General features: G+C 35.2%; 1 protein-coding gene across 1 annotated transcript in view; it reads right to left on the bottom strand.

Annotated features, from left to right (window-relative positions):
* Positions 1-24,954, bottom strand: part of LOC145286316 (winged helix repair factor 1-like) — a 61,785-nt gene extending 36,831 nt beyond the window's left edge. The window contains exon 1 of the mRNA XM_080135230.1: positions 24,557-24,954. Within this exon, the coding sequence (XP_079991356.1) occupies positions 24,557-24,748 (192 nt within the window). The 5' untranslated portion in view covers positions 24,749-24,954. The remainder of the gene's footprint in view (positions 1-24,556) is intronic.
* Between the last annotated feature and the right edge of the window lie 1,958 nt (positions 24,955-26,912).

Below are 26,912 nucleotides of genomic sequence, written 5' to 3'. Positions count from 1 at the left end.
AACATCTACAAACACTCTGGAAGGTTATAAAAATAACCTGAATTGGACCAGTGGGTATTTCCTGGTAAGGATGCCTCAGGTGAATAGCAATAACCACCACCCCTCTTCGGAGCAGGTAATGCCTGGGGGTATGACCTCCCAAAATCAAGCATAACAATTCTTCTCTCAGCTGGACGTAGTGTTGAGAACTTAATTAGTTTTTGAAAACACAACAACAATCCCGTTTGACCTCGTTATTAACGCCGTACAAAAATAGAATCGTTTAATTTAGATTCAGTTACGCAAATTAAGATGCATCATTGATTTGGTTGACAATTATTGCAGCGTCAGGTTACAGTGTTTAAAGAGAAAAACAAACGTTTTACTTGTGACTTCAGCATCGGCCAATGCTGCACCACGGACGACACATATCGTGATTAACTTTATTACACATATTGCTTTTTCTGTATTAAAGTAGTTTATTTTTGACTTCTGCTTTCTGTTTAGTGGAACTCTTGCCAATTCTTGCTGGTGTTTACTGAGAAAAAGTCCCTTCTAACATACAGGCTTACAATGCTTCTTCTTTGTTATTCTAGCGAAATCTGACAGTCAAAAAAATGAATTTTCATTAAAAAACAATAACTACCTACTGTTTCCATAAATAGGAACAATAAACAATGTTATTTACCTAATCGTCATGTCACAATTACTTAAATATTACTGCATTATTACATAAAACGTACTTTGTACAAATAGATGATTGCGTGACATTCACCATCAATTGTAACAAGACGGACAGAGTTACTTCCCGACTTAATGCTATTAATTTATATACACACTCGAAATTTTTTCGTAAATTATTTTTATTATTAATTACTTTTCTTTCTTATCGTTTTTTATAGTTTTTGGATATTTTCATTACTGTGACATGACAATTTAAAATTTTTTTACTCACTTTCACCTAAAATGACATATCGCCACTTGAACATAAGAGGCTACTATTTGGGACCATGTCTATGAAAGATTAACAAGATGTTGGTTTACATTACATTTAAACTTCTTCATATCAGTACAGGCAAAGAAGCAGATAGTAGAAAGGGGATTCCAAAGTCTAGCTGTTTGAGGGAAGAAACTATTAGAGTAGAAAGATTTCTGGCATTTAGGGATCTCAACAATGAAGGGGTGTGATTTTATTGCTAAGTGGGTTTGTCGGGATATGTACGTCAAGTGGGCACAATTACAACAAGTTCATCAGAGCACATTCCATTAAAATATTTGCAAAAAAGGCACAGGGATGCAACATTGTGGCGATGGGACAAAGTGGGATCCATTAGATTGAAAACTCTTTTTTTGAACCCTATCTGAGAGGGAGAGAGTTATACATCCACTTCAGTAGATTCACTTGAAATTCTATATTTCAATTAAAAAATTTTTTTTATTACATTTTCACCCCAAACAAGGCACATTGCCACTTTGATGTAGGGGGCTACTATCAGGAACCTAGGCTCCAAGGGTACTATGTAGGGAGTTTAGCAGCAAGATGTCTGTTCACATTACACTTGAACTTTTGCAGGTCAGTACAGTTGGGGAAGCACGAAACCGGAAGAGAATTCCAAAGTCCTGCAGTTCTGGGGAAGAAGCTATTAGAGTAAAAGGCTTTCTTACATCTAGGGATCTCAATTGTGTAGAGGTGGGACTTTGCTGCTTTTCGGGTTTTTCGGGAGTATTTTCATCGAGGGGGTACAAGTGCTTGTAGTTTGTCAGAGCATCCACCATTAAAATACTTGTAAAACAGGCAGAGGGATGCAACATTTCGTCGGTGGTACTGAAATTTAGATGACAGTTCAGGACCTATTAGGTTGGCGACACTCTTTTGAACCCTGTTCAGGAGTTAGAGACTAGTAGCAGATGCACCAGCGCTACAATAACAATGAACTCATTCAGTTTGATTTGTACTGAACAAAAAAACAGTTTTGTTTTGTTGTTTTTTAAGGCGCAAGAAATGAACCGTTCTCCTTTTATTGTCTGGGTTTAATAATAACAAAGGAATATTTTTGTGTCTATATTCAAAGTGAATCACCCGAAATTAGAAATTAAGCCTTTCCTAATTTATTCATTTTAATTAAATTTGCGCATATGATTACTGAAGCGAGCTCGACATTTTTATTATATAGATGACTTTCATTAGAAACAAGCTAAACATGTTTTTCAAGTTCTGTGAATTCGATTTAAACATGAATATAAAAATTAAATGTTTAAATTAACTAGCATTCCCAGCCCTGAACGCCGTATTAATATTTTCATAAAGTTTTTAATTTCAGAGTTTTCATTTTCTTTTTAATTTGTCATCCTCTAATAACCTCGCTGCTATATAAGCCTAACTCCTTCTTGCTATCACTTCTTGCCACATCCATCCAAGCTAACGTTGGGCTGATTAATCGGATTCAAGAAAATCAAAACTTTTTCGGATATTGGAAAAATTTGTGTCTAATTCCGGATCCCCAAAATGGTTCTTTTATTTTTTTTTTTTATAAAAACTTTATTTTCTCATCACTCGTCTTAATGATAAATAGTTATTGTTTTTAAACTCAGTAAAACTGAATATATACAGGATGACCCCCCCCCCCAAAAAAAAACAAAAGCTAAATGGAGGCCATCTAGAACATATGCTGTAGAACGGAGAAAAAAAAGGCCAAAGATCCTAGTGTTTTGATGTGATGTTTTGAATATAATAAACTAGTTATGACCAAAGTTTCATTTCATTCAGACAAAACACTAAGAAACGGGGGAGCTAATTAGAGTTGGGGCCCGTTTTTTTTGGGTCACCCTGTGTGTGTGTGTGTGTGTGTGTGTGTGTGTGTATATACACACACACCACACACAGCACAATCACATTGACACACTGGTTCTCGCCAGATTATCAATGTTAAGCCTGGCCAGTACCAGATGGTTGACCATTCTGGAAGGCGAGGCGCTATATGTACCACGAAGTAAAATACCAGGTTGAGAAACTGGCGTGGTCTATCCTTCTCTCGAGGTTAGAGGGGACTCTCTCTTAAGCCGTGGTAGGCACCTCATCTAGTGATGGCGTCATGATAAAAATACCCTTGATAGCCCTGGTGAAACATCAAGTATTCAGATTTGGACAAGATTTGAGTTACACTACTAACTCGTGTAGCGAGTTCAATCTTGGCTACAGCTGCACTGGATGGATGGAAAACTGAAACGTATTGATCATTGTTGTAATATTTTTGGCATTATGAAAGGGTATGTATGACCATGAAGATTTGATCAATTTTATTTTCGGCAGTGGGTGCCTATAAAAATAGTGATATTTATATCTAGAGGCAGGGGTGGGGTAAGGTTCCTAAAATCATGCTAGAAACTTCTACCCAGTCATGACTGATAGAGTGAAAGCGTGCTGCCCTCATTTCCATAAAGTTTTCATTTTCTTCTTAATTTATGTCATCCTTTTATAACATTAATTCACTTCCTGTGTCAAGAAGGAAAGGTATTACTAAACAATTCAAAGAGATACGAGACTTGAACAGCAGGGTGGAATAATAAAACTGTTGCCCTTAAAAAGACGACATGATTCCATTTCTGTTTGATGAAAACTGGTTTTCTTTCTTTTGTTGCAGACCATCCACTAGTTAGCCAGTTGTGTACAAATTCCCAGAGGGATAGGAGCCTTCTGTCATGTCTGAAAGTGACACAATGTTCAACAACCGAGATTGGAGATGCGCCACTGTAAAACTCATGCTCTCTACTGATCCAAGTTATGACAACAGGATTATTGCCAGCACCTTTAAAATGCATCGCTGGATTGCCATGAATAACAGGGACATGCTCATAGTGATAAAAACAAAATTTCTGGCCACAGTTATGGTCTTTGGTGTGGTTTCAAGTGAGACCCACATCATGCCACCTCACATCTTTGAGATCGGCTTGAAAGTCAACACCAAAGTGTACCCAGACATGCTGAAGCGTGTGGTGACCCCCTGGTGCAACCAAAGAGACACGAAAAGTTAATTACATTCTGCTGATCCTGACGGGATTAATTTTTTACTTAGACAAACTTTTCTGGCTGGACAGATACTGCCATTTCTGCTTGGGACAACTACATTTTTTTTTCTATTATGAGAATGGTTCTACACTTGGTCATGGTCAAGATTGGGCCAACTCTTTCCAACAAGTTCACCACGTTTCAAACACTAGCTAACCAGGCACAGTGATCTAAAGCTCCTTCCGTTATGAGCGCAAGAGATCAGAATCAGTTCAACATCCTGCTTCACTGTCCTGAGACAGGTTTTGAATTGGTCACCATAACTGTTTTGTTTTTTGTACTGGGGAGTCACTATTTATCAAGGCCCGAAGGCCACTCAAGGATAAGGATTAATGAACGTAAGGTAGTAGTAGTATAGTAATTTCTTCCAGCCTGGTGCTAGTGCTGGATCAGTGTATTCATGGATGAAGCCACCTGGGTGTCGCCAAAGGGCATGGCCGAACCAATGAAGGCGTCTAGCAAGGAGAGGTTTTTAGAGGAAGTAGATCTTAGAGCGAGTGCGAATTGCACTGTTGGGAATAAACCCTTGTCAGTGAAGGATTCGGCATAGACAGTGATGGTTGAATACCTCCTGTTTGCGCCACTTGCCCTGTGCAACATTTTGTAACTCTACACATAAAAATATGGAACAAATAGAAATGGCACAGATAAAAACATAAGTGGATAAATAGGAAAAATGGCACATGAAAAATATAGATGAAAATATCACAATATGTTTGTGAAATCAGTATTTACAATTAATTATGAAGAAAATATTAGAGAAAAAATAATAAAGATCTATTCATGTAATGTAGACCCCTTCTCCTCAATACGTGTATTTTTACTTTGGAAAAAATATATGCATACATTATATGGGATATCAGAATTGGGGGAAATATTGGAATCGTTCCATCACTAATCCAAACATTCAATGTACAAACAAGCAAGATTATTGTTGTTTTCTATTAACATTCACAGGAAACATGAATTGAAACAGATACATTGAGAGCATTGCCAAGACTGCTGCAAAGGAGGTGGGCTCTCTCTACCATGCTAGAAAGTTACTTATGCCTGAGATTATCCTGTAGATCTACAAGGTCACCATTTGTCATGCATGGAGTATTGTTGCCACCTTTAGGCTCGTGCATCTGCTAATAGTCTCTCACACTTCAAAAGAGAGTCGCCAACCTAATTAGTCCCGAACTATCAGTTAGGCTTCAACCTCTGTCCCACCGATGAAATATTTCATACCTGTGCCTTTTTTACAAGTATTTTAATGGTAGGTGCTCCGACGAACTACAAGCCCTTGTGCCCCCTCAACATAAATACCCCTGATAAACCTAACTCACAGCAAAATCCCATCCCCTATACAGTAGAGATCCACAGATGCCAGAAAGCCTTTTATTCTAATAGTTTCCTCCCTAGGATTGCTAGACTTTGGAATTCCCTTCCAGGTCCCTGCTTCCCTGACTGCACTGACATGCAGAAGTTCAAGTGTAATGTAAACAGATATCTTGCTGCTTCACTCCCTACAGAGTATTCCTGTAAATTATGTCCCTGATAGTAGCCTCCTACAAGATCAAAGTGTAGTATCTGTTCTTCAGATGCTGCACTTCTATTTCTTGTTCTCTTTCGGTGGAGGAGAAATCCTTCACGACTGAGACAATTTTTATTTTTGTACCTTTTCTCCACGTTAAAAAACGACCCTGGTGTCTAACGCTGTCCCGTGGGGAGGCATTGTAAATAGGTACATCAAAGTGGCACTGTGCCTTGTTTGGGATGAAAATGCCAAGTCAAATATAAAATTCATTACGAGTTGATTGAAAATTGTATTTTTGCTTTAGTGCTGACTGCTGAGGAGCATAACTAGTTTGGCAGTTGGTATTTGCAAACTTTGCAAACATTGGTGTTAAGTTAGCTTACGAACTTATAGTTGAGAAAGTCGTGTACATAGCTGACACTTAAACAACAATTCTAGTGTCCCATTGTATAGTGGAGGAGGGGGGGGAAGGAACGCATGAAAGTAATCGTAGAATACAACATTACTCATGCCGGTTGGTGCCATCACATGTGACAGAAGATAATAACCAGAGATTGCGGCGGCGGCGGCAGCAGCAGCAATAATGGTAGGCAATTACTTGCATACCCCCCTCTCCCAAATACACGCACACACAAAAACAAACAAAAAAAAGCAGTAGATACAAATTTAACAGGGGTAAAAAGAAAGATAGATACCACACAAAATAAGTGGTACCTTGCAGAGACCCCCCCCCTTCTCAACTAAAGCCAAAAACGTAAAACTTTCTGTTAGAGTACACTTTTGTATATATTGACTTTAATTGATTTTACAATAAACAACCTTAATAGTACGGAAATATATTTATGGCAAGTTAGCAACACAGAAAAATTCAGGTTTCATTCCCATCTCTTAAGGAAATCAGGCTAAATGTTTTAAGAGCTACGTCTGTATTGAGCAATGCTGAAGTAATTTCTTTTTATCATGGCGTAAGGGCCATTCAAGGATAAAGGTTAATGAACATCGATTAGACTGTGAGACAACACTGTGATGATCAGTAATGATGGAACTTGGGTTATTGAAAAATATATACATGCAATATATTATCTTGTAATATGTGTATGTACATGAAATTTAATCTTTACCCTTCTTCCCACCAAGTCTGAATGTGACACAAGGGTTGGTTTTCTGGCTTTGGGCTAGGATCAGTAGATAGAAATTTAACAGAAGCAAAAAACAAAAGGTATCGCACTATACTAGTGCTGCATTGCAGACGCCCCCTCCAATCTCCCCGCCCCCCCCATTTAAAGCTAAAAATGTAACACTTTCTGTTGAGTACACATTTGTATTGACTTTAATTGATCTTACAAGAAACATAATTAGTAATATATCTATAAAAGTAAGTGTGTGTGTGTATGTGAGGACACTTCTCAACCTATATACTCAACAAATTTTTAATCTACAGACTTGAAATTTGGTAGAGTATTCAGACACATGAAAAACTTTTTAATCGGTTTTCATCCAGAAAAAAAGGGCTGCTAAGGGGTCAAAATTTAAAAATTGGTACTTGGAGGGGGAGTCATTGGATTTTATTTGTCAGTTATTTCATGAGGTTTGAAAACACTTTTTAAAGATCATGTCAAGCCTGTGCTAATGGTTATCGTACTTGACTGTCTTTAGGTTTTGGTTTCGATCTCAGCTCTAGTATTTTTTTTTTTTTTACTTACAAACAGTGAACTGTTTTAGAAAAAAAAAAAATAATATGCGCAGTCTCAGTTTCTTTCCATTTTTTTTTCATTACTTCATTTTTTTTTCTTTTTTTAGGAATTTAATGTTAGGTTCAATACCGGGCGACGCCGGGTACATCTTATTTTAAAAATAATATATATATATATATATATATATATATATATATATATATATATATGAATAAAAAATTTGATATTTCGTCAATAACATTCTGAAGATTAAAAAATATTGGTAATAAAAAATTTACACGAAGAGGGGGGGGGGCTAGGCACTTTTGTACATATCCATCTTCATTTGTTTTGTTTGAAAACGTTGGTTTCGATCTGGCAAAAAGTTTCATATCAAAATAAATAATTTTCATTAATAACTTTACGATTTCTCCTAATAAAATTAAGCTGTGATTTGGGGTCTTTAGAGGGTGGACAAGGTCCTTATTTTTATTTGGACATGTCAGGACAACAGTTTTGTTTTTCAAGGGTCTTTTCTTTTTAGAAAGGTGATTGTTTCCAGAAAAAAAAAAAAAAGCATAGTCTAATAAGTATATTCATATGTTAAGCGTGAAAGAAAAAGATAGATGGAGGAGGGGGAGGAGGGGAAGATGAAGAAACAGAATATGCGACGACCATCCTTTTCTGAATGCTCCCATCCCCTCTCGCTTCTTTTCACAGCTGATGAGGATAAGAAAAACTTATAATTCAAATAAAATAACAAGTACAAGCACGAGTTCCGTTTTCCATTGGACAACAAAAAAAAAAAAAAATAAAATAAAATAAAAAAAGAAAAAAGAAAAAGAAAGGAAGAAAAATACGACTTATGGATTAACGGCTTTTTTTCAATTCAAAGAACCTGACGTTTGTATTTATTAAAACACAAACACATTAACTATACTTTAAGGGATTGCCAATATTTTTTTGTTCACAATATGGTCCCTTCGTATGTTTTGAAAATGAAAACCAACTTAAATAGATATTACTGTTAGTAATATTTATTTTATATATATAAAAAAAAAAAATGATTTTTTATACTCGATTATTCTGCAATTACGTTAAATAATAAAAATTCAGAAAAATTAAAATAGCACTTACAGCTAATAAAAATATTAAATGAAAGATGGGAGGGGGGATAAAAGTTATATATAACTTTATTATATCAGAAGAATAAGGAAAAGTTGAGGGGAAAATTAAGAAAGAAAAAAAAAACTCTTTAGGCCATGGCATTTCGAAGCTAAATGTTTTTCATCAGAAGAGAAAGTCCAGAATTATTGAAAGTCCTAATATAATAATAATAATAAAAAAAAAAAAAAAAAAAAAAACTGGCTTAATGACATTTAGAAATTAAATAAGAATGAAAGAATAGGATAAAATGGTAAATAGTAATTAAAAAATAAAAGAATACGAAGGTAAATCGGAAGGGTAGTATATATGTAGGTAATAGTTTTTTTTGAATATATATATATATGCACACATACACACACACACACACATATATATATATATATATATATATATATATATATATATATATATATATATATATATATATAAATAAAATCAAATAAGTGTTTCTGTTCGTCAATCAGTGATTTTGTAACACCGAAGGTATCAATGGACAATCAAATTGTTTGTGTTCTTAGAAGTAATAATATAGGTTATTAATAAATACATAATTGAGCACTCTGGTCATTTTTACTATACTAAAAACTATGCAACACGCACACACCAATATATATATATGATGACTAAAATATATTTTATATATATATATATATATATATAACTACAAGACCTCCTTTCGTTTGTCCATATGTCACATCACATTTATGCCTAGCTTTCAATGCGGTTTCAATGAATTCCAATACTAGCAAATTCATTACTTCGCTATAATATTCATTTGCTCATATCTTTCTCTGGTGAGAAGAACGCATTAATTATATTAAGGAAATTTGAATATATCTTATTTGAATATCCCGTCGAACAATAAATTAATATAAATATAAGACTGCACGACTTAAATTTATATATATATATATATATATATATATAGTTCTTTATGCCATGGCATTTTGAAGCCTAATGCTTCTCGTCAGAAGAGAAAAAAGGAACTAGGATAGGAGAAGGTAGATTTAAAGCAAAATATTATAGAGAATGAAGAAAAGAGTCAAAATAGAAAGAAGATAAAAGTGAAGTATGCTATAGTGGATAAAGGAATAAAAATAGAAGTTTTATATGTCCTGATAACTCCATATAAGAAATATTGAAATAAGGTAAAGTTACATAATTTACAAGTTTATTATAATCATCTGGTGTTTAAACAAGGAATTTAAGAAAATATGAAAATGAGTGTGTAATCCCCGTGCTAATAGATAGATTTTATTTCAATAAAAAAATTGTATGATCTCAGAAACGATCGTACACAGATTGGTAGTTGATGTTGAATTCTTGGAATATAAAGAAAATTTTCCATAGATCATATTACCGCTCTTTCTTTCTCTCTCTCTCTCTCTCTCTATATATATATATATGACCTTGTCTGTCTGTGTAAGAACGGTCTCTACCAAACTACTCTGTCAATTTTTGATCTACAGACTTGAAGTTTAATATATAGCAAATTTGAATCTGTGGAACAAATTAGATTTGGTTTTTAGCACATAAAAATAGCTGCTAACGAGTCCAAATTTTTAAAAAATTGGAAATTGGCAGATGTAATTTGACTAAAGTGTTATTTCTATGCATATGCAAATATACATTTATATACTTAACAACATTAATTTTTAAGGTTATGATATGCATATATACTTAGCTCAAATGATAACAGATAACACAATAGAGCTACATGTTCTGGTTTCGATTCAAGCTGATGGCATCCAAGTCGTTTTTTTTGTTTTTTTTTACTATATATTGGGTACAATATAATGATCAATAAACTATTAGCTTTATGATAATAAATACAAATTCTGCGTAAATCAGAATATATTTAAGCATATTTTACAACCAAGCAATGCCGGCCTGCTAGTATATATATGACTACTTCATTTAATCACATAAATTAATATACGAAAGTATAAATTTATGCGTAAACTTTAAGTATTTACTTCGACAGTGCTCAATACGTAGGTAGAGCTAGGTAGTAAGTTATAAAATATATATGGCAATTAAGCTACACAGAATATTCCGCGTTTCATCTACGCTAGGCATAAGCCTGATGAATCCTAGCATGGATGAAACGCGGAATATTCTGTGTAGCTTAATTGCCATTTATAACTTACTACTACTATATATATATATATATATATATATATATATATATATATATATATATATAAAAATAAAGGTAGTTTGCTTAAATCATTGTTGGTAAATAAATATAGAGTAGTATAAGAAGGCTACAGCAATGCAGGGAACCTGGTGTTGAAGTGATGTGATGTATTAACAAAAATGGACAAATGAAAGAATGTTTTCTTTTTATATTCGTATATCCATTTATTTTCCAAAATCAATCACAAATACTAATTAGTATCCCCCCCCCCAAAAAAAAACCTATAAGACATTTTTCTCATTTGTCTATAAGTCAGCACCCGGTTCCCTTCCCTGCACTTCTTATACTACTACATTTTTTTGTTGTTGTGTGTATTGATATTTATATTAAAAACCCTTTTTCTATTCATTTAAAAAGGAAATACAACTTTGTTAAATATGGGTCATGGAATTGCATTCATCTGAAAAAGATCTACCTAATTTTCATATCTTTTGAACATTCAATTTAATTAATTTTCTATTAGTTTTTCGGTTTTCATATGGGATGATCATCTTTGACTATTACATATAATTATATACATGCAGATTTCTGCAGGATTTATACTTGCGTAATATTTGCATAAAAAGGTTATAGTAAACACAAATCTCTTTCTATATATATATTTATGTAGGCGTATATATATTTGTTTAAAAAATTTTGCCTACCAAACTCCTGTCAGTTTTTAGTCTACAGACATGAAACTTAATATATATGGTATTTGAACCCACGCAAAACTTTATATTTGGGTTTTAGCTGGGGAATATCGGTGCAAAAGTGTGAATTTGCCAGGTGAAGGTCAAACAACGGCATATGCATGTGTAACGTAATAGCTATTGGTTCAGGTTTTGACTTTTAGACTTGCAGCAAACATATCTTCATAGCTCAGGCACTAGCATCAAAGGAAAAAGTAAATTGTAAGCTAAACGTTTTGGTTTCGATTCTCGGTGGTGATGCACGAGTCATCATTTATTTATTTTTTAAAAAACTTTTTAAATCATTACTATATCATAATAAATATGCATTAATCAAAATATCATATTTAAGCATATTTTACAACCAGGCAATGCCTGGCGGCCTGCTAGCATATATATATACATATAAGTATTAAAACAATTTGGTAATAATATCTTTGAAAGCCTTATTAATGCACTTTTTCAAATAAAATAACATTTTATTTTAAAAAATCTGCATTGATAAAGCTTTTAAACCCATTAACTCAATACTTTTAATAAACCATATATATATCTTTCAACTTTTCATCCAGCCGAAACGGAAGTGTTTTTTTAGTGGTCTTCAAATTTTTGAACTCTAATTTCTGACACTTTGTTTTTCAATTTCAACGACTGAGGTGAGCACCTGCTGTTGTCCATTTACCTGCAAATAATCACCTCCATTACACTGGACTTCTTCTTTAAACCCGGTAGGTTATTTTTATTTTAATGTTGAACTCCGCATGAACTGTTTTCCATATTTATGTTTTTTTTTAAGTTTTGTGATTACAAATCAAAACTTTTAGTTTCAGCGTGACTGTTTATTTCGCTAACAGTTTTTCCTCTGATGAGAAGAATTAGCATTCTTTGAAACTCCGCGGATTAAGCAGCACTTAGCTACCAGCTTTGGAGTATTCTGCCGAATAATAAAAACTTTTTGTAAATTTCTATTTTACAGTTATGTTTATATATATATATATATATATGGTTTATTAAAAGTATTGACTCAATGGGTTTAAAAGCCTTATTAATGCAGATTTTTTAAATAAAAAAATATCATTAATTTACACAGATTTTGTATTAATAAAGCTAATTTTTTATTGATCATTAACTCAATATACAGTAATGATTTCAAAAGTAGAAAAAATATGATTTGGATGCCATCAGCTTGAATCGAAACCAGAACATGTAGCTCTATTGTGTTATCTGTTATCATTTGAGCTAAGTATATATGCATATCACAACCTTAAAAATTAATGTTGTTAAGTATATAAATGTATATTTGCATATGCATAGAAATAACACTTTAGTCCAAATTACACCTGCCAATTTTCAATTTTTTTTAAATTTTGACTCGTTAGCAGCTATTTTTAAACCAAATCTAATTTGTTCCACAGATTCAAATTCACTATATATCAAGTTTCGAGTTTATAGATCAAAAATTGACAGTAGTTTGGTAGAGAATGTTTTTCACAAACATACAAGATTATATATATATATTTATCTAACTGATGAGCCCAAATGAGAGCGAAACTCGAGTCTTGGACTTCCGGTTCTTTGTCTGTCATGGCTCTTGTGAGCTGCGACGTTGTTTGGCTGTGGAATTTATTATATATATATATATATATATATATATATATATATATATGAGTAAAGCTTATATTCTAAATTTCAAGATGTTGTTCATCTTACAATTTATTCCTTTAAGCATGTTGATGGAGAACATCTTGAAATTTGTCATTTATTTATGCTTTATAATTACATTGAGCTTAAATAATTAAATGATTGGTATAGATAAAAGATGAAATATAATTAAAAAAAAACACACACTATCTATATATATAAAAGGCAAAATGTGTGTGACCATTTCGTGTATGTCTTCAAAAGGCTTTTCTCGCACACGCTCCCGGGTTCGTTACTATCGCTTAAAACTGTGTATATAGGTCCTATATAATAATATCTAGGAATTAGGAAACTGCGTAACGTATAGATTTATTTATGTCGATTTTTACAAAATTATTGCTATTTTGGCTTGTTGCGTGTTGATTGGGCTTTTTAGTATAAATAAAGTGAAACTAAACTTAAACGACGTCTTCTCGGCATTGCGCCGGGAAAAACGTCCAGTAGCAATCAGCTTTGATCAGACAGTTCTGGACAATTGGGAGCTGCTTCCACCCCTCCCCAACATCTGTTGGGGGAAGAAACAGTTAAATTTGGGTAAACAAACCCAAACGCTGCATGACTTCTATTTGACCTTCTTAATTAGGTCAAATGGAAGCAGCAGAGTTAACTTTTATTGCGCACGCCTATTTTTATAGTTAAATAACCTGCTTAATGTTGTCTGTCGCCGTGGCTCAATGGGTAACGTAGTACGTTTTTTTTTTTCACACATTAATTTCCAACTCAAGGTTACGGGTTCGATTCTCATACTTACCTACCAAAACATTTTTTTAATTATTTACTCCCCACCCCCGGAGTTTGGATTTACCTCAAGACACCCGGGCATCGCCGGGTACCCCCCGCTAGTCTATATATATAAAAGCAAAAATGTATGTATGTGTGTATGTTTGTGTGTCTGCTAAAAACTTTCGACACACGCGACGAAAATTCACAAACTCGGTATCATATCGAAGCCCCATACTTCGCTTGAAAAATATCGAAAAATTGGCCAAAAACGTTAACTTTTTCACCCCGAAATCGACAATTTTCCACAGGGGGGGGGGGGGTCAACAAAAACGGGTTTCTCGAAACGATAACCGATTCTACGCATGCATCAGTAGACGTCATGACGTTGTGACCTGATTTACTTTAAATAGTTGAAAAACCGTGTAAATTTCATCTCCGTCTCTTTAGCGCAGTTGGTTAGCGTGTTTGTTCATTATCTAAACGTTTTGGGTTCGAATCATGGTGTGAGATGTTTTTTTTTTGACATTTTTAATTAAAATATTGAACCCTGTATTATTTAAGCCATTTTTCACGTAACGTTCGTTTTCCTGGTTGTTTCTTTTTTTTTCTTCGCTTATTCTTAGCGAAAACCGGGTATCCACCGATTTTTTAAATTTTAATATCGAAACAGGCTTATTTAAGCCATTTTTCACGCGTTTGTTTTTCTGTTTTCATCGTTTGTTTGCTTTGCGTTAGATTTTTTTTTTTTTTTTTATGTGTGACCAGCCACCTCTTCCCCCATTGTACCACGCGCTCAAGATCAGAGGAGAGAGAATCAGAGAGAGCTTTGTCATTTACGGCCTTTGATGTGATGCCATAGATGGTCGTGTCATCAGCATAGATGTCAATGAATGATTTAAGTATGTGTTTTGGGAGATCATTGATGTAGATCAGGAAGAGAGTTGGGCCCAGGATGGACCCCTGGGGGACTCCAGCATTAATACTGTGGGCCTCTGATTTTTGTCCATCAACCACTACTCTTATGAACCTATCAGAGAGAAATGATTTAATGATTGAGAAAACATTTTCAGTAATACCGTAGCTGGAAATCTTGTGAAGTAGGCCCTTATGCCATACCGTATAGAAGGCCTTCGATATGTCAAGAGCAATTGCCCTAGAAAGGAAACCTTTGTCAAGAGATTCACTAATCCTATGTGATATAACCATTAGCACATCTGCTGTAGATCTTGCAGAGCGGAAACCATATTGTGAGTCACTAAGAAGATTGTTTCTGTTGAGGATGTTGACTACTTCTTTATTTAATATGGATTCCAACAATTTACTCATGACACAGAGGAGACTTATTGGTCTGTACTGAGAGGGAGATGACTTTTCATCTGAATTCTTAAACACAGGGCATACTGTTGGAAAGCACTTCTCCTTAAGGTAACGCTTAAACAGTTTTCTAAGTATGGGGCAAGTTCTGGTTGTAGCTTTTTCAGCACTATAACTGGAATGCCGTCAGGGCCAGTTGCTTTACTGGAATCAAGGTTCTTGATTAGCTCGGCGACCTCACGCACAGATATTTGTATGTTGCATAGCGTGTTGTCTGTTATAGGAGGAAATACAGGGAGTTGATGGTCATTGTCGCATAGGGTAGAATTAGCTGCAAAGTTCTTGGCAAATAGTCTGGCCTTGTCTGATGCTGACGAGATGACCTCAGGTCCATTGATGATAGTTGGGATAGAACACACACTTCTGTTCAAGATCCTGTCTGCTATTTGCCAGAACTGGTGGGAACCAAGCCGCTGCTCAGCTACTTTGGATTTAACAGACTGAGCATATAGCTCTCTTGCATGTTTTATTACTCTTTTACAGTGGTTGCTGGCAGTCCCGAAAGCAGCTTTAGTCTCAGTACATCTATTACGTTGGTAGCTATGAAAAAAGTGATTTCTGTACGCGATGGCAGCAGCACATTCAGGGGAGAACCATGGCTGGCTGTTAGGTTTTTGTTGGAATTTTTGGATGGTATGAATCGGTCTATGCCTACAATTAACCATTCGGTCAGATCTGATACTATAGAGGACACATCCTTTTTAAGCATGGAGTGCAGAGGTAGGTCAGATATGAATGTACGGAAGCTATCCCATGCTACTACGACAATGACGTCAGATTTGACCTAGAAAATGTTGACGTTAGTTTAAAACCACCTGCAAGTGTTTTTAAAGGTTTAATTTTATCCGTTATTAAGTGTATGCCTCTTTGGCGTAGGAGTAACGTGTCGGCCATTTTTTTTCCACCTTAGCCTCGATGTTTCACGTTCGAGCCTGTCTTTCTACCTAAACTTTTTTTCTTCTTTTACACCTTTTCTTTTTTTTTTTTTTTTTTTTTTTTTTTAGCGTTTGTTTGCTGTTTTGCTTTGTATTGGTTTTTCCAATTTTTCTTAACATTGTGTTTTTTTTTTTTAATATTAAAACAGGGTCACCCTCTCCTACATACACACCCCCAAACACCTGGGCAACGCCGGGTACCCCCGTTAGTATATATATAAAGCACAAAGATATTCAAAATTGAACAAAGGAATTATTTTAAATGTCCAATTGAAAGAGTTTTAATCCTTTATATCCAGACATTTTGAAATCAATTTCTTTCCAGTCTGATGAATCCTAGCGTGGATTAAACGCGGAATATTCTGTGTAGCTTAATTGCCATATATATTTTTTAACTTACTACTATATATATATAAATAAATAAAGGTAGTTTGCTTAAATCATTGCTGGTAAATAAATATGGAGTAGTATAAGAAGGCTACAGCAATGCAGGGAACCTGGTTGGTTGGTTGTTTTACGGCATATCAACCCTTTTCAGGTTATTTAATGCCGAATCCAGTGATTTTGAAGAAAATTTTTTTTAATAGAATATTTTTGTTGTTTTCAAGTCAGTTTCTATTTAACCCATAGTTGGGACCCTAACAGATACTACCACTCCGGGTCAGAGTGGACCTGGGAGCAATGGTAATTAAAGGGTGGCTCCACACTCCCCAAAGCCCGCAAGTTGGGGCCTCACCACTGGATATAGTTTAAGGTCATATCCAGGACCCCCATTTAGGGACTTTTACCCTCTGCAGGGGGGCAGTCGGCGTATTCTAATGCCCCACCGACAGGGCCGCAGGGAACCTGGTGTTGAAGTGATGTGATGTATTAACAAAAATGGACAAACGAAAGAATGTTTTCTTTTTATATTCGTATATCCATTTATTTTCCAAAATCAATCACAAATACTAATCAGTATCCCCCCCCCCTCAAAACAAAACCTATAAGACATTTTTTTATTTGTCTATGTCAGATGACTTCAACACCCGATTCCCTACATTGTTATAGCCTTCTTATACTCCTATAAATGTTTTTTTTAAAGAGTTTTAATCCTTTACATCCGGACATTTTGAAATCAATTTCTTTCCAGAGGGAGAACATCTTATGAATTATGAGACTGCTATTTCCTTCATGCCCGGATATCCTTGAAACAGTAACAAAAATTTATATATATATATATATCATTCAAACACTACCGTGTTTAAATATATGGTTAAGTGGCAGTTTTGGTCATTGAGAACTGCTTTAAAACTTCCCCACTCACTAATTATCAATCAAATTTCAAACAATTATTACAGTTTATAGATCACCTTCTCAGCTATATTATGAAAAAAAAAAAAAAAAAAAATTCAATTTCCGTTCAGCAAAACAAAAGTCATGAATTTTCTGGCGTTCAAAATCATAAAAATATGTAAGGAGGTGAGTGGTGCTTTTTGTGACTGGTTTCCATAGCAACCATGTCGCTTCGAAAAGAGAAGTAACAAGTGAAACGAAGAGAATGAAAGCATTAAAGGGAGATAATTGGGGTGATTTTATTGAAAGAAGACGAGTGCCGTACATTGTTATCACATATGTGTTTATAGGGGCAAAAAATAAGACTGTGCATATGTATATATATTAAAAAGTTTGGTTCATGTCCACGTAACCTACATCTAAAATTTCAAGTGTTTAGACCCAAAATTGGCGGAGGAGTTTGCTAGAGTCTGCAAAGATCAACTCTTTCAACTTTGACCTCTTGGCAGCCAAATTTTCGCTCCAAAACTCATTAAAAAGCTTGCTGCATCTCTGAATACTCTTTATGTAAAATTTCAAATGTTTAGACCCAAAATTGGCTGAATAGTTTGCTAAAGGCAGCAAAGGTCAAATCTTTTGAACTTTGACCCCTTGGCAGCCAAATTTTTGGCCAAAAACTGATTAAAAAGCTTGTCTCATATCTGTATACACTTTATGTAAAATTTCAAATGTTTAGACCAAAAATTGGCTGAGTAGTTTGGTAGAGACCGCACGAGGTCAATTTTTTTAACTTTGACCCCAATTTTGACCTCTTAACATTTAGTTTTGAGCTCAAATCAAATTAAAACGTTTGATCCATGTCAAAGTAATCTATATCTAAAATTTCAAGTGTTTAGAACCAAAATTGGAGGAGGAATTTGTCAGAATTTTCAAAAGTCAAATCGTTGAACTTTGACTCCTTGACAACCAAATTTCTGAAAACCGATTAAAAAGATTTTCCCAAGTCTCAATAACTCTTATGTCAAATCTCGAGTCTGTAGGCTGAAAATTGACAGAGTAGTTTAGTAATGAAATGTAGACACACAGACAGTTTCACTTTTATAGATATATAGATTTTTTTTTTTCATGATTCTTTGGGGGGATACAAAATTTAAATATTATTGCAATCATGAAGAGAAGACTTTTATTAATTATGATTAAAAGTTAGATGCGTAAAACACGTTTTAGAAAAGGGGGGTGGGAGGAGAGGAAAGAAAAATAAAGGGGGAAGTCAACTGATCGGTTTCGCCCTCGCTTTATCAAAGCTGTATTGAGGGATTTAAAAAGGAAATAAAAAAAAAATGTACATTATTAAAATAAAATTGCATTCTGTTCATAGGTAAAAAAAAAAAAAAAACAGGGAAACGATTAAAAACCTTATGACATTTTCAAAGATCCTAGAAGTTAATCATACTCAAACCTAAAAAACACTTCCTCTGTTTACAGAGAGAAGGCCTCCTCAACCGAACATGAATAGTCTCCCAGATCTTTAGATGAAATGTGGAGTGAGCACAATTCAGAATTCAAAAAGAGTTTACGCTGAAGTTCGCTGCACATAATGGATTTTTAATGAGACGGTCGGTTATTGAAGACCCTTTGATAAAGCAAGAGCGAAACATATCAGCTGACCCCCCCCCCCGCTTTATTTTTCTCTCCCCCACACCTTTTTTTAAAACCTGTTTTATTTTTCTTTCCTCTTTTTTTTTTTTTTTTTTTTTTTAAATATATCTTACATATTTTACTTTTACTCAAGAATAATAAGTCTTCCCTTATTGATTGCAATATACAGTAGAAACCTGGGACACGGTGGCTCTAGGATACGTTTTTTTCAGGTTATGATATGGAATACAATGTCTTTCTGACCTCTGGTTAAGGTATTTGTCCCGCCTTACAGCGTTATTTGATTATATACATGTGTATTATATATTGTACTGAATTTTGTTACTAATTTTTAATGCTGTATCCCGGGGTTCTACTATATTTTTTTTATTTTTATTTTATTTTTATTACATTTTCACCCCAAACAAGGCACATTGCCACTTTATCACTATCAGGGGAAACATCTACTGGGGTACTATGTAGGGATTTGGGCGGCAAGATGTTGGTTCACGTTGCACTTGAACTTCTGCATGTCAGTACAGTTGGGGAAGCAGTGACCTGGAATGGAATTCCAAAGTCTAGCAGTTCTGGGGAAGAAACTACTGGAGTAGAAAGATCTTTTACATCTAGGGATTTCTACAGTGTGGGGGTGGGATTTCGCAGCTTGTCTGGTCTGTCAAGGGTGTTCACGTCGTGGGGGCACAAGTGCTTGCAGTTCATCAGAGCATTCACCATTAAAATACTTGTAGAATAGGCAGAGGGATGCAACGTTTCGTCGATGGGACAGAGGCTGAAGCTTAGATGCCAGTTTAGGGCCTATCAGACTTGCGACTCTCTTTTGAACCCTGTCAAGGAGCGAGAGACTAGTAGCCGATGCACCAGCCCAAATATGACAGCAATACTCCATACATGGGCGAATGGTGGCCTTATAGAGGTACAGGATACTTTCGGGTGTTAGTAGTTTTCTAGCACGGTAGAGGGAGCCCACCTTCCTCGCAGCGGCCCTGGCATGCCCTCAATGTATTTGTTCCAACTCATGTTTCCTGTGAACGTTAGGCCAAGGAGCTTGAAAGACGTACTCTCAGATAAAGAGTCGTTGGCCATTGTTATAGGTGGTAGAGAAGGTTTCTTGTAATTATTGAATAAAACCAGTTTAGTCTTGGCGACATTGAACGTGACCATCCATTTTTGTCCCCATTCCACTACTGATTGGAGGTCATCCTCTAGTGTTTCTGCCATTACTTTAGGTATATGTTCATTTGTTTTCCTGTCGTGCCTGCTATAGAGTGTGGTGTCATCAGCATATATACCCATCTCAGAGGCAATTTTGTCGGGGAGGTCATTTATGAATATCAGGAACAGTAGAGGTCCAAGGATAGATCCCTGGGGCACTCCTGCATTTATATCATATTGTTTAGATGTACGACCGTCGAGGACAACCTGGATTTTTCTCTTATCTAAGAAGGATTTAATTATGTTAAGTATTCTACCAGTTATACCGTATGATCTAATCTTCCTGAGGAGACCCTCATGCCATACCCTGTCAAAAGCCTTAGATATATCTAGAGCTACCGCTCTGCCCTCTCCCGCTTTGTCCAGTGAATGGTATATGCGTTCAGAGATTACAGTGAGGATGTCTGCTGTGGAACGGGCTTGTCTAAATCCATATTGTTGGTCGGTCAGAAGTTTAGTATCTGTAAGGTGCTGGACTAGAGCATGGTTAATTAAGGTCTCAAATATTTTGGCAAAAAGTGGGAGGAGGCTAATAGGGCGATAATTTAATGGGTCAGTTCTTTCGCCAGAATTTTTGAATACTGGTACCACAGAAGCAGTTTTCCAACAGCCCGGAAAGCAAGATTCATTAAGCATTTGTTGTAGAGTTTGGAGAGAATTGGAGCTACTTCAGCTGAGCACTTATTTAATAGCACAGCTGGGATGAGGTCGGGTCCACATGCTTTTGAAGTGTCAAGGTTTTTTATGATAGCATGCACCTGAGCAGGTGTGATTTTCAGATCGTCTAGTGTGGCGTCTGTCCGCATAGGAAATTGAGGTAGGGGGTGGTTGGGAGGGTCCAGTGTGGAGTTTGAGGCAAACCGACTGGCAAGCATGTTAGCCTTTTCGGTTGCTGAGCAAACAACCTCATGATTGTTGGTTAGTGAGGGAATTGTTGATTGCCCATTATTTACTACACTGTTGTAGATTTTCCAGAAGTCACGAGTTCCTAGTTTTTGTGCTTCGATGCGTTCTTTAGTGGTTTCCGTAAATTCCCTCTTAGCTGTCGCTATTTCTTTCTTAACGTTACTTCTAGCTTCTATGTACTTCTGTCTGTTTGAACTGGACTTATGTCGGTTAAACCTGCGGATTGCATGCTGCCTTTGAGCAATGGCAGTTGCGCAAGTCGAAGTAAACCATTGGGGAGAGTGAGGCTTGCTATAGAATTTCCGCATAGGAACATGCGCTTCGATTGCAGTTTTGAACCATTCAGTGGTCTCGGTTGCACACTGTTCAGCAGGAAGAGAAAAAATATTTCCCCATGGGGCGTCTCTGATAAGATCTCCGATGGCTTCCCAGTCAGCCTTTTTATAATATCTCGTTGTTTTGAGCACTGGCTCTTCAGTTTTGGGTCTAGAGTTTAGGGCGATTTCAACCGTTAGCACTGCATAATCAGCGTTCCCATATATATATATATATATAGGTTAATCATTTACTTGAAACGTACTTGAAAATTAAGAAAAATATCCAACCTCAACGAATGCCTTTTCAGCATATATATTGTAATATAATAAATTTTCCAAGTTCCAAATATCAAGTTTTCTCAGTGGGTCATTTATTACTTTTCAAAAGGTATTTATTGCAATATTGTTTTGTATTGCAATATTGTTTTGTATTGTGACTAACAAGTCTGCAAAGTTATATTATACTTCCTTCTCGTTTGAGTATGATCATAATGTTCAAAACAAAAAGGGACGGCAGAGTCTGCCGGTTATATGAACCATGTAAGTTGTCCAAAATGTTGTTTAAGGTAAACATCTGAAGAGTATGTGACTAATTATGCAGCAATAACATAATTTTGCAAACTTCTTAGTCGCAATATGGAACAATATTAAAATGGCTACCTTCTGAAAAGGTAATAACTGACCAAACGGAAAAACTAGATATTTGAAACTTGGAAAATTATAATATTACACTATATATATGTGTGTGTGTGTGTGTGTGTGTGTGTGTGTGTGTGTGTGTGTTTATATAAGTTAAAAGAAGAAAAAACCCCACAAAGAATCAGTTAGTCATATCTCATAAATTTATTTCAACCCTAATAGATAAAAGAGCATTTTGGCTGAAGACTAAAACTTGCCTTCAGTCAGCCTACCGATCTGGAGATGTTCTATAGGGTTGAAATAAATTTATAATAAAATATGGCTAACTGATTCTTTTGACTTGTATTCTTGCTCTGCTGCACATTAAGATTTCTCATAAAAATTAGGTACTTATGCACTTTTGTTACCGTACTGAAATATTTAAAAAGCCATTCTCACCATGGGGAGGGGAGGGTGTTTTATAATTATTCTGAACTTTTACCTAACAATTTAATAAAAAAAGATATCGTAAAACTTGAATTTAACTTAAAAATACCATTAAAAAAATAGCACGGTAACAAAAGTGCATAAGCACCAAAAATTATTCTATCCTTTACGGACTCAATGCACTATTGCACTATCATTATAAAGAATTATTTTTTTTTTTAAATATACAGACATTAACATTTCAGGTTTACACAATTATTAGTGCAGGGCAGGAGATGACCATCAACGTTGGTTGAAGAATTTGGACCCCGCAACGAAGCCACCTTTGGCTCCATTAACAAGGAACCTGCCCCAGGGATTTATCAATGTAAGTTGACGACAGTTATGAGCAAAGTCTTGTAACTGTTCGGATGTTGCATTTTTCTGTCAGTGAAAGAGAAATCCTTTCAGACCGAGGCAATTTAAATTTTGGTCCCAATTCAAGAGTGCCCTTTTTTGAGAAAGCTGTATTTTCGTCACCTTGTCAACAGATATTGCATTTAATCATGGCATCGTGGGGAGGCAAAGTAAATAGGGACCATTACAAGACGGACTTTTTTTGTCCACTTATTAAGAAGTTAGGTACTTGTACAGTTTAACACTCCTCAGTAAATTGAGAAAGCCATTCTTTGTATGAATGGGGAGGGGCTTTGTTAACTCTCCTTTTGCTGCGGACAGCACTCTTCTCAAACGAAAACAATCAATTTGCCACGGGACGTTAATTGTACAAGCGCCAGATATTGTTAGGACAGTTTCCTTTTGATGACGTGACGGTGACGGTTTTATCTTAAATGATACCGAAGAAGAGCCCGTAACCATTTATTTGTTTTCTTTATTCTAATTTTATTTTTATTTTCCAGCGGTTGTGTTTTTTTTACAAGTCTGCTCGATTTTGTTGAGAAAAATCAAAACACTTTACCCCCCCCCCAAAAAAAAACATGTTAATATATATAAATAATTAAACGCCAAACGCCGTTTAATTATTTATATATATTAACATGTTTGGCCGAAACGGTATATTTAAAAATATAAAATTCAAAAATATGTTACGAAATTTATTAATCTTTTTTAATAATTAAAATATTGATAATTTTATATTTATTAATATTGTTAAAAACAATGAAAAATAATAATTATCTTAAAAATGTTAAATAAAAAAAGCAAATGATGACCTTATATTGTCGACTAGCATAAAAATGGGGGGGGGGGATGTTTTTTTTAAGTTTAAAAATCGCAGTGTTGTCGTAGTTCAGAAATTAGGTCGAACGGTCCCGGTTTCGAATTCTGCAATGGCTTTATCGTATTTTTTCTTTTTTTTCGTAACAAAAATTAAAATAATCAAATAATCTTTGCTATTATTTTTTTTTTAAATGTTCATGCACTTCCTGCCCTATTTTTTAAAATGGTATTTAAGTTACATATCTTTTTTATTAAATTGTTACATGAAACTACCCCCACGATAAGAATGGCTTTCTAAATAATTTTATTTCAGCACAGTATAATAAGTTCATTATCACCTATTTTTAATTATGATTTAACACTTTAAATGCTATATATTTTTTTTATACATATGTTGAAGAACAACTCATATATATGTACACACACGAGTCTGGATCCGTGAGGAGACGATTGACGTCGTCGAAACATAGATTAACCCACAGAGGGTTTTATGATTTTTATATAATTTCATTTATAATAGCTCTACATATGTATTGAGCACTTTTGCAAAAAAATTTTTTTTAGTTCTTTGGAACTTATTTAATTATATATCATGAGGTAGATGAAGCGAAATAATAAAAAGAAATTATTTTCACTAGAAGCCGAGAAGTTCAAAGACACAACAACAAAATAAACAACAAACAAACAAAAAAACGTTAAATCTTTCTCTCTTTTTTTTTTCTATACAAAAGACGTCCTGCATCGCACAGAGAAACAAACGCAAAAAAGTCGGTGTTTAAGGAATAATAATTAGATTCTAAAGAATAAGAAAATGGTCGATAGAAAAGAGACGTCCATCGGGTAAAAAAATAAGCTACAGAAGAAAACAAACAAAGAAGAAGGGAGTCGTTGTTCACCTGATTTCGAACTCGGCTTTTTAGGAGGTCGTCATTCGAGAGTGGAGGCAGCCATGTTAGGCAGGACCGGTAAAAATAACCGCAGCTTTCTGATTGGTTGAAATCGTGTGACAAGGCGAACAGGATCGGCGGAATAAACACGTTCGCACGATGCCGGCTGGTTTGGGTTCGACCCTCATCAATGGCGGTCATTCCCAATAACAATGGTTCAGTTATAGATTAAGCATTATTAAAAAGATCACAAGTATTATTGTAGATTAATACCTTCTGCTATTCTTCCCCAAACTGAGTTTCTACCTTTTTTTTTTTCTTTTAAGTCGATTACGTGTGAACGACGAACGACAACGAACATCCTGCAAAACTTGGCGGAAACAAGAAAGCAAACAAGAATCATCATCATCATCATCATCATCATCATCATCATCATCATCATCAATAACACTAACAACAATCACAGCAATAACAACAACAATAATAACAACAATATTAATAATAATAATAATAATAATAATAATAATAATAATAATAATAATAATAATAACAATATTAATAAATAAACAATTATTTTAGAATTTAAAATTGGGGATTAGTTTCGCATATACACTCAACTTTAAATGATTCCCTATTTCCGGGCCATGTTAGCGTTTTAGGGCAGTTAACCATTTTTTCTATAGTATATAGATACTGTGCCATTTTTTTTTTTATGGAGGAGGACGTACTTTTTAGGCGATTATGTGTGACCTTGCCACTTGGCCTTAGCATTAATGATAAAAAATATGGTTAACTGTCCTAAAAAGGTTGAAAAAGTATATTTTAGAACAAATCATTTTAACGTTAAATGTATATACGAAACTGATCCCGCACACTAAATTCTAAATTAATTTTTTTCCTTTTTTTTTTCTTTGTGACAAGTTTCTCTGCGTGTTGAAACATAATCACCTAAAAATAGTAGAATCATTTTTAAGAAGGAAGTAGAGGCATGCGGAAGGGGGCAATGGGGTGGTGGTGAACCTGAGTATCTAAATTAGGAGGGGTATGGACATCCTATCATATTCAAACTTTTTTTCTCAATATTTTTCAGGACTAGGACTTATACTTGAGTCTTTGGGACATACATACCATCGAGGAGGTGGTTCCAGGCATCACGGATGATGGTGGGAGGGATTCAAAAAATGTTCCTATTTACTTGCCTCCCCACGAGGGTAGAGTTAGGCATAAGGTTGGTTTTTAATGCGGGGGAAAATTCAGTTCCTCATAAAGGGTCACTCTGGATAGGAACAAAAATTAAAATTGCCTCAGTCTACAAGGATTTCTACTCCACTGACCGAGGACAGAAAGGGTAAAGTGTAGCATCAGAACAGATGCTACACTTTGCGGTTTTTATCATTTATTTTCTGTGAATGTAAAAATTACAAATTTTAGTCAAAAAATAAACAATTATGCACAAGGCCAACTAAAAAAATGGGGAATGGGGTCTGTAGTCATCCTTGTCACTGTACTGTTTTACTTATCTAAAGGGTATCCCTAGTTAAAGTTCTCATCCGCAACAATCACTCCAAGGGTGTCCTATCTACTGTTCCCAAATCAAATCGATTTTTTTTATATTAATATATTTATAACAAAAAAGCTTAATCGTTTTTTTTTTTTTATTTAGATAAAATTAACAAAGATAAAAGATGATTTTATTGGAGGCGGGGACAATCGAAAAAGAAAAAAAGTTAGTTGCAGACCGCCCACTGTTCCGGCTTGATGGAGGCTGAAAACAAGTGGGTCGATCCCTAAGGGGTTTGAAAAGCTAAGTTTGGGACAAAATAAAAGATGGGGGGGGGGGTCATTCCAAGTTTGAGGAAAAAGAGCTGAAGACGAAAAAAGAATGGGAGGGTGAACCACTTGGAGTTCTCTATAAGGAGAGGAGAGGGGGACCGTTCACTCAGCTAGCTAAGGGAAGATAAGACTTACCGTCCTGGGCCTGGAGTCCAGCAAAACTAGGAGACGCATGACAGGGAACATGTGGTCTAACTTGGCTCCTCTTTGTACGCACAAGGTCGCTGCCTTAATCCATCATCTTTCAAAAGCTGCGGGATATAATCTCTTATTGATCTTAACCTTCAATTTGTGTTTGAAGAACGTACCCAGATCCTGATTTGCTCAGGATTCAATCGCACACTTTTCATTCAGTCTTGACATCCACACTACCATTCTGGCTACAACCATTTGTTTCTCCTCATCCCACAGCATCCTGGTATTGTGCACAAGCAGGGACATATTCAGCGGGTGAGAATGCTCAGGATCGATGCTAGCTGTCGCTGCAATCGAAAAAACTGTGCGCCAGTGTTTCTTCTGCTGAGGTCCCGCA

This window comes from Euprymna scolopes, chromosome 10 (assembly GCF_053919585.1).
Source record: "Euprymna scolopes isolate OS-2025 chromosome 10, ASM5391958v1, whole genome shotgun sequence".
In the NCBI taxonomy this organism is placed as follows: Eukaryota; Metazoa; Mollusca; class Cephalopoda; order Sepiida; family Sepiolidae; genus Euprymna; species Euprymna scolopes.
The sequence above is the reverse complement of the archived record's forward strand: the minus strand, read 5'-3'. Positions and strand labels throughout refer to the sequence as shown.